The sequence below is a fragment of the Watersipora subatra genome, chromosome 1 (genome assembly GCF_963576615.1).
Source record: "Watersipora subatra chromosome 1, tzWatSuba1.1, whole genome shotgun sequence".
Taxonomy (NCBI): domain Eukaryota; kingdom Metazoa; phylum Bryozoa; class Gymnolaemata; order Cheilostomatida; family Watersiporidae; genus Watersipora; species Watersipora subatra.
In genome coordinates this window covers 31194159-31208760 of record NC_088708.1, presented here as the reverse complement: position 1 = coordinate 31208760, position 14602 = coordinate 31194159, and the positions used below count along the sequence as shown (strand labels likewise).

The following is a 14602-nucleotide window of genomic DNA, read 5'->3' as shown; positions in this document are numbered from 1 at the left end:
CGGTAATGACACAATTAATACAAACCTGAGAAAACAAAATAAAAACTCTGAATATGCAGAACTAATAATAAAAATTCTTGCATAGAAGGGTGTGTGTATAAAAAAATGTTACTGTGTCACCAGATACTATCCATCAAAGTTTTCAATTCGAGAACACGGAGACAATATAATTGTCCGTGCGAGAAGAATTGGTCTTGACCCCAGATGTAGTAATCGAACCTTACGAAAAATATTCTGTGACCACATCGGTAAAATAATTAGCGTGCGCTATAGCTATAGCTGGAATGGCAGACATACTCTGAGAAATATATATATATAGATAAATATACTGATATACATGTATATATATACGTGTAGCACTTGGATTGTAGCTTTAGATGTTTTTTTTGTATTGGGAGGGTGTCCAAAATATCTCTTTACGTAGGAAAGTTTGATAGTGGTATAATATCTATGAACTTTCTTTATATTATTATTTGTTTTCTTATAATGGCAGAGATATTTTGTATTCACATTACTAATGCAGTAAGTTATTTCATGAGAGATAACTACTAATAGTCTTAATAATTTAGATTAATTGTATTATAAATAAATTGAGCAAATTGTCAAAATCTCAAAAATTATTTTGTTCTTATTTATAGAAGTTTCATAATCCGTTATCTCCACGACGACAGCCAAAGAGCCTGACGTCGCTCAGTGTAGACCTACATTATGCATGTTAACTCTACCCTTATTTACAGACTAAGAGTCTTAGCTCACTACTGGTTAACTTATAGGATCCTAAGTCTATTCTAAATAAAACAGATGGTTACGCTCAACCTGTTGCAGTACTGCCAACTCATTTACTGCAAAACACAAAACTATGCAGTGTACATGTGTATATGTGTATATAGTGTACATGTATATACAGTGTATGTAGTGTACATGTGTATATGTGTATATAGTGTATGTAGTGTACATGTGTATATAGTGTATATGTGTATATAGTGTATATGTGTATATAGTGTACATGTGTATATGTGTATGTAATGTACATGTGTACATGTGTATATAGTGTACATGTGTATATAGTGCACATGTGTATATGTGTATATAATGTACATGTGTATATGTGTATATATTGTACATGTGTATATAGTGTATATGTGTATATAGTGTATATGTCTATATATGTTAATTAGAGGGAACCATGATGGTGGTCGCTGCCAAGCCGCGTATTCATGTATGACATTCTAAGTCAAAGTGGATGTCTCTACAGCTACACTAACTCGTGCTACAGCGCAAATTTGCAGTATGCTACAGCGCAGATTTGTAGTATGCTACAGCACAGGTTTGTAGTATGTTACAGCGCACATTTTTAATATGCTACATGCCATTGTGTGACGCAGATTCAGTTTAGTCTAACCTTTAAGACTAAATGCTGTTGTAAAACCAGCAATAATTTTTAATGCAGCAGCAAGCATAAAATACATGCAAAAAAAGGATGACTCCGCGAGTTATAAGTGCGCTGCTATAGCTCTAATCTGACTGTATTCACTGTTTAGCATTCATGCCAGAAATTGTCACATCTTGGTATAATTTCGTTTGTGAAAAAACTTTGTAGTGTTATAATATCTAAAACAGCTGCATGTAGACTATCTTTAAGGAAGCTAATCATCTCGGATTATTTGTCTAAATGCAGCTGTGTTAAGTATCAGTTTGTGGTATTACCGGTATATACTTACAGAGCAAATTGTTTAAACTAGTATAATAATTATTTTTTAGAAAGTTTGTTAACAATAGATACTCAGCTAATCTCGTATAATGTACAAAAACTTGCTAATTTAAAAATGTTTCTTGGTTATTGCTTGAAGAATTTAGAAAAGCTCTAAAAATATAAGCTGAATTCTAAAGATGCAGTACCAAATAATATCAATTTATGCTTTGAAGCCTCCATCAATAGCCAACAATTTATTTCATTCAATGGTATATATATTTTGGTTTATACATTTTTAAGAATTTATTATATCTATTTAATTTTTTTAATTTGAAATTGTCCAGAGCTGCTGTGTCTGATTTCAACAACCCGCTGTCTGTCACTGATCGAAGAAGAAAGAATAAATTGCTAATTTATAAACACTGGTACCCTAGCAGTCTTGTGTGCTGTGAGAGATTGTCGGACGTAACAACTATATGTATAATTATTCTGCATAGTCAGTGGGGGTTTGATTGGTGCAGTTGTTGAGAATCAGGAATTCGAATTTTGCACAAAGTAATACTTTTTTCCAACCTCCAAAAATGGCTTCAGACAGACAAACAAACAAACAAACACGGTGTTTTTCAAAGTAAAGATTGGGATGATAGACCTGACACACTGTCTTGCAATAGACTCTATACAAAGATGCATCTAGAGTAATATATGAAACCTTGCAGCATTATATAGCGGAGTCAAAGGAATACAAATCTATTATGTCAGAAATGCTTTTGTGTACATTTACACTACTATACATGCAATTTTATATCCAGTGAAGCCTTCAGCACATTGTTATGGATATGTACAAGCTCTTGGATAAATACCGTTACCTTGAGAAACTTTCCATACATACAATACATTGATACATTCCCAATACATTGATACATTCCCAATACATTGATTTTCCTTTCAAACTACAGTTTTTATAGATAATGCTTTTCAATGATGAATAGCAGCTGTATTAAGAAGAGCTTGTATTAACCAGTCCACAGCTTGCTTTACTATATGCTGCCGAGGACCTAAATTTTATCACACTCGCTGCCGAATTTTGTAATACTCGCTGCCAATGCTAGAAACTTTATAGCACTCGCAGCCAATGCTGTAAATTTCGTAGTACTTGCTGCCAATGCTAAAAAGCTCCTGTAAAAAAGCATTTGATATTCTAAATATTTTATTCAGCCTAAATATGGCGCATTATTTTTATTGGCTGTACCTAATAGAAGCTTACCTCGACTCCACTGTAACTCTGCTATAACATCTTCTTCTCACCCACTACTGAAACTTCCTACTGCTGCGCTACAAAGAAAGCATCAAGTTTTACATCTGTTACTGGATTGATTTTAGCAAACTTCATTCCTCAACATCTTTTTTCGCAACTGTTGGCGCCTGTGTACACATTTCAATGTAGGACAAGGAGCTAGGCTGCGGTCATGCGATAGCTCATAGATGAAGTAAGCTTTGATATCGTATGCAGGCAATACACCCGGGAGCTTGTAATTGCAGTTGGAACAAACGAGGCATATCATTAGCGATGAAGCGAGCTCTGCGGGCAGTGCTGTTCCTATCTGCACCATGCGACTGTAACAATCAAGTGGGAGTCGCTGACAAAGAAAAGTAGCTGAAATCTCTCACCCCTGCTGCCGAGAGTACTTACTTGTCATTGTTCGATGTGATGACCTGACAGCGTATACCTGTAAGTTCTATCAGAGAGTTAACACTGTTGTGTAGTGTAAATAAACATTTTTTCAACATAATAACTAAGTCTAATAATTTTATGATATTTTAGTGTTGTTCACCAGTTTAGGGCTTTTGTATGAAATTGATGATTCTTGCAGACCTTGTTTTTTATTTACAGTAACTGATAAAAGAGATGATAGTAGACATTAGAAATGTTTTAGGCGAAGTCACCATATTATGGACCGCGTGACTGACTCTAAAACTAAATTACGTCAAAAAGAGCTTCCTGTTCAGAACTGTAGAAATACCCTTTCCATGAATAGTCTTCACCAAACTTTTAAATAAATAAACAAAAATACTATATTTAATCTAGAAAAATTTGAACAGGTTATACATGTTAGTAAAACGCGCAAAAAAACTTGGTATAAACTCTCAAAAATCAGTATTTTTAACTTTGTTCTATTTTTCCATTTTATTTACTCGCTTGTATGATAAAACAACAATAATTGCCTAGCAAGAACAACAACAATAATCGCCTAGCAAGAACAACAACAATAAAGCGGTGAGATCAGTTGTCTACCTGTCTGGTGTCTTACTTTATGATAAAATTCACTAACCTCCTAACACCTCTTAACCTAACCGGTACCTCATAACAAGTAATGGAACTCAGGTATTCACGTCTAAACCATAGACTCTAGTTCTCTGCTAGGATAAACTGGTTCTAGCAGAGAACTACCTTATCTGAACATTCTTTAGTAAACATCATCTAGTTCACACATCTCGTTTCCTAGCATTTTACTACCATATTTTAAAGTTGTCAAATTCAAAACATTTGCTATTGAAATTTAGTGAAAATATCTAGAATATACTATATATACTGCTATTATGAAGCTGTCAACAGCTAAGATTTGCTTGAGAAGTGTGACTAGAATGGTTTCTTTCTCCCCACCAACTTGGAACCACTAATCTAATATTTACATATTAAGAAGTTTCTCTCTTTGTCAAGTATTCTATAAAATCTTAAATACTTAAAATAAATAAACTTTTCAGTTGTAAGCATAGACCTATTAACTATACTTAATAGTATAGAATAGTATAGTGTAGTATAGTATAGAATAGTATAGTATAGTGTAGAATAGTGTAGTATAGTGTAGTATAGTATAGAATAGTATAGTATAGTGTAGAATAGTATAGTATAGTGTAGAATAGTATAGTGTAGTATAGTATAGAATAGTATAGTATAGAATAGTATAGTATAGAATAGTATAGAATAGTGTAGAATAGTATAGTATAGAATAGTATAGAATAGTGTAGAATAGTATAGTATAGTGTAGTATAGTATAGAATAGTATAGTTAGTATAGTGTAGTATAGTATAGAATAGTATAGTATAGTATAGAATAGTATAGAATAGTGTAGAATAGTATAGTATAGAATAGTATAGAATAGTGTAGAATAGTATAGTATAGTGTAGTATAGTATAGAATAGTATAGTTAGTATAGTGTAGTATAGTATAGAATAGTATAGTATAGTTAATAGGTCTATGGTTGTAAGAGTGGCTCGGTTTTACTGACTCTTTGCTCCTCGAGCGCAATCAGTGATCTCTAGTATGACTCGGCAGTTTCAAATGCTGAATTTTTTTCATTTTCTTCAATGTACCAATACTGCGATGAGTCAAGGAGTGTATTCAAAACCGCGAATAGAGAGAAATGTGCTAGACCACTTTCTAATTGTTATGTTATTATTATATTACTCGCATACTAATATTCTATTATTATTTGAATACTTTTATTATTTTGCTTGCATGCGCTACCAAATTATTTGTATTCCAATAATCTATTAGGTGTATTATACTTTTATATAACTCGTCACCTTATTATATTACTTATGTAAAATTATTATATTTTGTTTTACATTTATTCATATGTTTAAACATTTATGGCATTTAAAATCTGAGCCAAAAATTTAGAAGCAATCAAAAGATATAATTGGATCTGTGGTTCACAAATTGGCAAAGACAGCTTTATCGTCAATTTAGTTGAATTTAATTCGCTGTTACGAAAACCCAGGTGCAAGTAATGATGCGCTGTAGGCCATTAGAGGCTTCTGGCTGTAGAGGATCTGGTATTTACAAGCGTATCAGTTTATTTCTCTCACATTAAATAGAGCTTACGATAAACCAAGTGTACATATATAAACTGTTTGTATCATAAGTATTACGGACTATTGTATTCACATAAAAGTACTAGTAGAGAGCTACATGTACTTGAAAGTACTAGAAAGAGAACCAGATGAACAATGATCACCTGATTGTCTACATCCTTTTTATCCTAAAAGTTTGTAAATGTTTTGAAATAATTTTAGAACATCTCAAAATGGAGTATGCAGAAGGTAACTCAACTATTTCAACTCTTTCCAATGGCAGCACCTTTTTAGAGCCAGCTGTAGACAACTCTACGACCTCAGCAGATATTCTACTCAAGAAGCTGCCTATCGCCATACCTGTAATCTTCTTCTACATCATCATCTGGGTGGTCGGTGTTGCTGGCAACACTATGGTGCTCTACACAGTAGCTAGATATAAGAGCATGCGTACAAACACGAACATTTTCATTGGTTGTCTTAGCGTCAGCGACTTGATGATATGCTTCTCTGGCATCCCTTTTACTCCTATGAGTGCCTTAGTCAACAAATGGTCTTTTGGAGAAGCTCTGTGCAAAATTATCCCGTTCATTGTTAACGCTTCCGTTATGACATCATCATTCATCTCGGTCGCCATTGCAGTAGATCGATTTGTTATCATCGTCTACCCCCACACGCCAAAGATGGGAACGACCATTCAAACGATTGTAATAATAGTCATAACGGGATTGGCCGCCATATTCGCTCTTCCCACAGCGATATATGGCCGAGTGTTGGATGAGAACTGCGCTGACTTCCTGCCAAGTGCAACGTGGGAGGTCACCTATTACTGGCTACAAATTTCCTTACAGCTGATTATACCTGGAATTATCATAACAATCTGCTACACGGCTATTTACGTCAGGCTCCACCAGAGAATCGCAAAAGGCCTGCTAAGTAAAAACATCACCAAAATTAAAGCCGAAGCCAAGAGAAATCGGAAGATCAATCGGATGCTTATCGCAATGGTTGTCATATTTATCGTCTGCTGGCTGCCTCTCCAGCTCTTTGTTTTCATCTTTTCAGACTTTGACGACAGTGATATTAACCTTATTTACTATTTCCTACTATTTCACATCTTTGCGATGAGCTCGGTTATCTACAACCCATTCCTTTACGGCTGGATGAATGAAAACTTTAAAAAACACTTTTTACAAACATTGCATTGTTTAAAAAAAGAAACTCATGATAACACGCAATTGACAAATCTCGAAACTGCAGAAAAAACTTCTGAGACGGACAATAAAAACAGCCAAGAAAGCTCAAGCTTTTTAACGACTGGCTTAAAACATAAGGGGCATGCTACTGACGGCTCAGATGAATGTGCGGAACTTATGCCATCTTATCAAGCAGAAATGGAAAGTTCACCAGAATAAACTGCACTAGAAATTTATACACAAGATACATATGTTATGTACAAGCAATATATATTTGCTATTTTCAGTTACTGTGACGATTTCATATATGATTGAGTTATTTAAAAGGTAAAAACACTTATAGAAAAGTATTTCGCTACAAAAAATTCATAGAGTTATACAAGCACTCTTAACTTTATTTTTGTTTACGAGATATGAAAACTTTTGTTGTCAGTTAATGTATTAAACAAATATACTATCTGATGCTGTAAGTTTGCCGGCATCCGTAGGTATCCACATACATGTATAATTACTAGTACGCAGGTGGATTCTTTAGTGTCTATCCATATAGCATAGTAAAGACCATTGAACTCTATGTATCCATAGTTAATTCAAATTTCTATTGAAAAAGACAGTTTTGATTAAAATGTGAGAGTAAATCAATTTTCTGAAGTGGCTAGAAACAGCGCATGGCAGCGTGTAAATTATTAGTTCCTTAATAAGTTGATATTACGCCGCTTCTACATATATATCTCTCATTTGGGTTCATAGCTATTCCTTGTCTGCAGCCCATGTACCAGGGCTTGATCCAAATCACCTCTAAATATCTGCTCATCGTTTACGCTGATGACTTGACTTTGTTTCACCGGTATAGATTAAAGGTGTGAGATACACAGGGTACATATACCAGAAAGTTTTTGTTGTGTACAAGCAATATATACGTATTTGCTGTTTTTAGCTCTTGTGGTAATTCCATATATGATTGAGTCATTTAAATACGAACTTACACAAAGTTGTAGCAGATTTAATCAGAACGTATCGGTATTGCTCTATCATTTGCGACTGTTTTTGATATTTGAGTTGGTCTGACTGCCAGGATGTTTCAAGATTTAAATTGACCAAAACTCAATCGAACATTTAGAAGAAAAATAAGTGCAAAATGTCATTACTAGTTGCTATCATTGCTATAGTTGACATCGGCTACTGCGTTCAAGTTACAGTGTTACGCGTTTTTATTCTGTCGATCTCTTTTAAACTATAGACATCGTAATTGCACTTTTTTTTGTCTCACTCTGTTTAAACCACGGTCAGGTTTTGTCAATTTTAATCTTGAAACATCCTGGCAGTCAGATCATCTCAAACAACAAAAACAATCTCAAATGATAAGAAAATTATAATACTTTTTAATAAAGTCTACTAAAGTTTTGTGTGAGTTCATCTTTAAGAGGTAAAAACATTTTTAGACAATTATTATTATTATTATTATTCCACAACAAAAAGTCATATCTTAGTAGTTTAATTGGTATAATCTGAGATTTTTATTCTATTTGATAACTTTAAAGACAACTTCAAAATTTCCGCTTTGTCAGCAGACAAATTTGCTATCTCAGTCTTAGAGATTTTGCTCATATTTTCAAAATCATAAAATTTGTTAATGATTTATATGGCTTTACTTTTCAAGTAAATTATAGAGAGTGGAAGGGGACGCTAGTCTCGCCCGATGACTGGAAGAACGGAGATATTCAATTAGCTAAGATATTCGCTAACTTAGATATTTGTTTATTGTGTTTATTTTAACACCAATTTCATAATAGATATTGAATTGCAACAAACACATACAAATAACACACATACAATATAACACACATGAAATATAACACACATACAATATAACACACATACAATATAACACATGTACAATATAACACATGTACAATATAACACATATACAATATAAAACATATACAATATAAAACATATACAATATAAAACATACAATATAACACATATACAATATAACACATATACAAAATAACACACATACAATATAATACATATACAATATAACACACATACAATATATCACATACAATATAACACACATACAATATAACACATATACAATACAACACATAAACAATGTATGTAATGCAGCTACATTGTGTGCTGCTAGGCATGGTGTACCAGATTATACAATGTGTATTACATACATCTGTATACTGTGTATTCCTGAACACAATGTAAAAGAGTACACCATATATGAATATAGTGTGTATTTTTACATATTGTATTATTTTTAGCATGAAGTACAGGAGTATACAATAGACTTTCTATAGTCAAATACACTGTGTAGCCCGCACACAGTAAACAACATATCTTGCACATGCTAGATTGTTTATACACCTAATACTCTGTACAGGAGTAAAAACTTTGTCTGGTATAATCCAGTATAGGCCTATACAGTCTTGTTATAATTTAGTTGCATTATTTCAAGTCTGTAAAAAGAACTCCTGGATATTATCTATATAATAACTTGTACAGATTTTCGTAGGTATATTTCAGTAGAGATTCCAGTTTCAGTAGGAATTCTCCTTTTTCTGTTTGTTGAGAGAATTACAGAAACCAAATACATCACTATATTGAATATCAATAATAATTACAATGTCGCACTCCATTTTACTCTGTTTGGTCGATGTTGGCGCTACGCTAGCACCAAATTAGTTAGCTTGGCTAAGATTTTATGTCTAGTTTAATAGAAAAGAGAGAATCTAAGCAACAACATCCGTTTGCCGAACCGAGAGTCGCAAGTGATTAGGCCATAAAGGCACGCTAATCTGATAACAGCATCGATTACTTGCCATCTCGTGCCAAGAGAATTAAAACCCATAATGACAATAACGATCTTCGTGTTCAAGTGGAGAAAACTCAATTTTCACTCTGGTTTCTTCATAGAAACATAGAAATAGCATTTCCTATGACTTGTTGGAAGTCAAAACTTCACAAAAATCGACAGACAGAATTGGGTAAAATGAGCCAAACCCATGTAGGTAATGGATTCAGATTTTCCATTTGTCCATTCGGTAGCTAATGTAAGTTACAAGGGATTCTAGCAGAACTGATGACAAAACAGAAAACTACTTTACATCATAGGCTGTAGGTGAGCCAGACGTCTTGTGTTTACATCATAGGCTGTAGGTGAGTCAGACGTCTTGTGTTTACATCATAGGCTGTAGGTGAGTCAGACGTCTTGTGTTTACATCATAGGCTGTAGGTGAGTCAGACGTCTTGTGTTTACATCATAGGCTGTAGGTGAGTCAGACGTCTTGTGTTTACATCATAGGCTGTAGGTGAGTCAGACGTCTTGTGTTTACATCATAGGCTGTAGGTGAGTCAGACGTCTTGTGTTTACATCATAGGCTGTAGGTGAGTCAGACGTCTTGTGTTTTTGTTGGCCCAACTCTCGACATCCAAGGCTAAGGATCATCATAAAATTAGTTTTTTATTTTGCGCTGGCAAAGATTATAACTTCCGTATTCTCAGCGTTGGACATGAATTAGAATGAGTTGTTGCCTTCTCGGCAACATATATCCTCGCTGGGTTGACTCAATTACTTAAAGAGCAAGTGAAATCTACCTAGAAGCTTCTCTATTTAGAATATTGTTGTTTCCTACAATGGCTGAAGGTGAATTTGTCTAGGAGCGAACTGTAAAGCTTACAACCTCGCATATCAGCTCTCAAGTACCATCAACAAACAACTATCAAAGAGCGAATGTCTTCAGTTATCTCTTGCTCTGTCACTGTCAGTAAACAATCACTACACGCAAGGAGTTAGACTTGTGTCAGATTGTTAACTGCTCTAATAAGCCGAGGATCCATATTCTCTAGTTTTCATCCAATGCTTGAACCTACGCAGTCCACATGGGAAGGCTGGTATATACTCATGTGACAGCAGTAAACCGCTGAAAGTATCCCTTTTTTCTTAGGTGCTGCATGCTTATTGTGGCATTCATGTAGTAGCAATTCTGGTTGGGAGGTACGATGAGAATGTCAATGCACCTATGGCATAGCCTATACAATTCTAAATGGAATTTAGCGAGGTTTTGGAAGCTGGGTTAAATTTGCAGCCTTTGCTCATGATAATTGAGTTGCCGTAGAACATCATAAGCTACTCCAGCAACTAACCAGAGTGTCTACTAAATGTGCTGCATGGCATTGTCATAGAGACCGTTCTACCAATGCTGCAATTTGTTGTAAAGACCTGTTTATTGAATGCCTTTAAATCGAAGCTCAGTGAGCAAATCACAAACATGTATATCATGAAGAACTGTTCACGACTAGTTACAAATTACAGAATTAAAAGTTGTCTTATCGTGCATTTCAACTATCCAGAAAATGAGGGACAACTCATCAGCAACTCATGTTGTAGTTAGCTGCCATCCTTAAATCTATGTGAGGCTGTTCAAAATTATGCTCTAATAAGGAAATAAGAAAGTTTTAGGTAGGTTGGGAGCAACAGTAAATATGGTATGTAACGAGTTGTCTGCTTTATTTTCAATTTTTGCTTAAATATAAAAGAAGATAATTCTCAATTTCCTGCTAGCAGGATCTCTTTAAACTGGAAAGAACAGTTGTTAAAATTGATTTTTCAGCAAACGTTTAATTCAAGTTTTTAATTGACTAGGAGAACATTTTCTGTTTACAGTCTAGCTTTGGTTGTTGACCATTGCAGGTCTTGAAACAATAATAGTTTGAACAAAAAATTTGATACATTTTTGTACACACATTTTTGCCGCACAACAATTTTTAATTTGAACACCTTTTTTTAGATAAGACAAAGAAACCTGATGACATGGCTCTGCTGCTTACTGAAACCGTTCTTAGTATAGCAAACGTGTTTGCTATGGTTTACAAAAGGCTTACTGCTTTTACGAAAGACTTACCAAAAGTACAAAGTATTATTTTTATCTTTTATTGGAATAAAATACAGCAAGCTACATGTATTTTTCCACTTTTTTATTTTACACAAAAACTCAAAGAAACGAGGTAGGGATACAACCTGCTATTAATATAAATAATGCAGTGTACTTTATACATTACCTGTTTCACTTATACAGTACAGTTTATGGTTTAGACAGTGTAAACACGCTCCAAAGAATTGTCTTGTGATATTGAAACGAGCTTAAGTGGTTAAAAGTATTTGTAATGGAAAACCTTGTTGTAGAAGTAGAACAATTCGTTTGTTAAACAGCCTTCTGAAACAGATTGTGACCAAAAACAGAGGTCGGACTGTACTTCCTAATAGTTTATCTAGCTAAGCTAGCAACCCATATAATATAAAAAGATGCATGACGATCACACAAAGGTTTTTCAGAACTGCTGACACAAGAGAGCCAACTTCCTGTCAATCGCAAAATCATAAGCAACTGCAAAGGTTTAGTCTTTTTTATCTATTTTAATAATAGCGCTCTTTCAAATAGCTTGTATACTTCTAGGAAGTAAAATATCTTAGCAAAGTGTTGGCTGAGTTTGTAGTATAATGTCAAATCTTGTGCCAGTTTGGTGAACAATATCAGTTGCTCTAATGTTCTGCAAATACCACTAGAAAAGGATCTCTACTCCGGAAATTCATCAAGATTGATTGAAGATTTTCGGAAATCAGAGGAGCATATTATTTATGACTCTAACAAAGCCCTAGCAATGAGAAGAAAGATCAGTACTCTGAACATACAGGAAACGCCGGTCTCTAGAGACCTTGCCCACATCTCTGAAGCCTGAGTAAGTTGCGAGCAAAGTTCATGACCCTTTGTTTCTGAATGTCAATTTACTTTCTTATTATAAAGCATCTTGAGATTTTGTGATTTCTTGGTATTAGCCTTAAAACATTGTTGTTGGTTCAATTAGTTTTTAGATCAAAATACACTGCTAGTGATCTTAGGCTATTAGATACATTGTTAGTGATCTTGGGCTATTAGATACATTGTTAGTGATCTTAGGCTATTAGATACATTGTTAGTGATCTTAGGCTATTAGATACATTGTTAGTGATCTTGGGCTATTAGATACATTGTTAGTGATCTTGGGCTATCAGATACATTGTTAGTGATCTTGGGCTATTAGATATTTAGGCGCCAGAAAAACTATTAAAGTTGTCTAGTTTTGCATCTCGAAATGTGAAGCTATCTCAGCCTTCACTGATGTATTTCCTTTTTTTTCGAGCTCAATCTGTCGCTAGATCGAGCATTTAAATTCTAAAGTTCTAAATGTTGCAACGATGGCTACATCTACAACGGTATGCAAAATAAACTGGATCTCTTTTTTGAAAAACTAAAATTTTCATTTTCAACACCGTCACTCTTTGTAAATTTAGTCAACAGCCACAAATTGTATGCTAAACTAATCTTCATGTAAGTGTATGTCTTGAAATAAGCAAATAAAAATGTATATGGGGAGATCGTTACAATCTGTACATATTGTTATCTTCAACCATTAAAAAACTGAAATGTTCAGAATTTAGCCTACATAATTATTCAAAACATGATTTTACAGCTGTTTGGTTTAAAAATACACATTTTACAAGATGAAGATTAATTTAATAAATGGCTATTGACTAAATTCACCATCAGTAATAATGTTGTAAATGAGAATTTTAATTTCCGAAAGAAGGTTTTAGTTTGTTTCGCACACAAAAAATATGCTGACGGTTGCAAAAACAGGTTAACTGTTAAAATAGTGTAAACTTTATAAGATTTTCACATCTGCTGCAAGAATTCCCAAGAACATAAAATGAATCAATACATAAGCACTTGACAACGTGCTTGATCATTCAAACTAGTGTTAGTATGAGGTCTCAGCTGGGAATATTTATAAGTGTATAACTCACCTCAAGTGTCAATGTGAATATTTAAAGAGGAATATTGTGAAGTTTGACACTATAAAACCTGAAAGCAGTTTATGTCTATATCTACCGTAACAATACTTTCATAAGGATCACAAGCTATGATATATTCTGTTTTATAATGACCACAGGTCATAATAGATATACTCTGCAGTAAACAAAAGACTTTTACAGCGCAGCAGACACGAAAACGGTTGTGAAGATTTTGACACTACAAACAATCATCAAAGTTAAAAATGACAAAAGCCAACTCCCTATAAATATAATTGGCCAATTGGAACTCAGTGTTTACCAAAACTGTCTAAAAATAATTGATAATTGCCTTTTCCATCACTGTCGCTTGATTCTTTGGTTGTCACAGCGAAAGCTTCAATATTCTTAACTCAGACGTTTATGCCAACCGTGTCTTCACAATCTTTTCATAAGTTGAACTGTTAGCAATGTTTAAATTGCAAAAAAATACAATAAAATTTTCTTAATTAAATAATTAGTTGTCTTTGCCCTTGTCTTACATAAACCTTTGGCATCAGCAGTTCTGTACACTTAAACTTGAGAGATAATCAGGTTTAGTGCAGCTCCAAAGCAGCGCAAAGCCACGTGTAAGTCCTGCTCAGGAGTAGCAAATGATACTAATGGTAGGAATAACGTGGCTTCTCTTTCAACCTGCATGACTTGAGTGTAGTTATTCTGTAGGCTGAGAGAGTTCATTTCATACACTAAGATAAGGAAAAGTCAACAATTTCATACTAAAACTCGGTACCCCAGGCAAACCATTCAGTAATTAAAAAAGGTACCTGCACACTGTGTCAGCTCTAGGCTCCTTTTAAGTGAAGTCAACACATTTTAAACCAGAGATCTAGCAAAGCCGGTCAAACGTGGTCTTTTCATCATATCCATGCTGAAATATGGGTTGTTAATCATTTAACAATCCATGGAACTAAAGCATTTACCTTAACGCTTGTAGCACCCACTGTTGTCTCAACC

General features: G+C 34.1%; 1 protein-coding gene across 1 annotated transcript; it reads left to right on the top strand.

The window, feature by feature from the left end:
- Positions 1–3274: 3274 nt before the first annotated feature.
- Positions 3275–7208, top strand: LOC137404991 (neuropeptide Y receptor type 2-like). Its single transcript, XM_068091220.1, has 2 exons — positions 3275–3422; positions 5771–7208. Exon 2 carries the CDS (start codon positions 5782–5784, stop codon positions 6961–6963), a length of 1182 nt encoding a protein of 393 aa, XP_067947321.1. The 5' UTR covers positions 3275–3422; positions 5771–5781; the 3' UTR covers positions 6964–7208.
- Positions 7209–14602: the final 7394 nt, after the last annotated feature.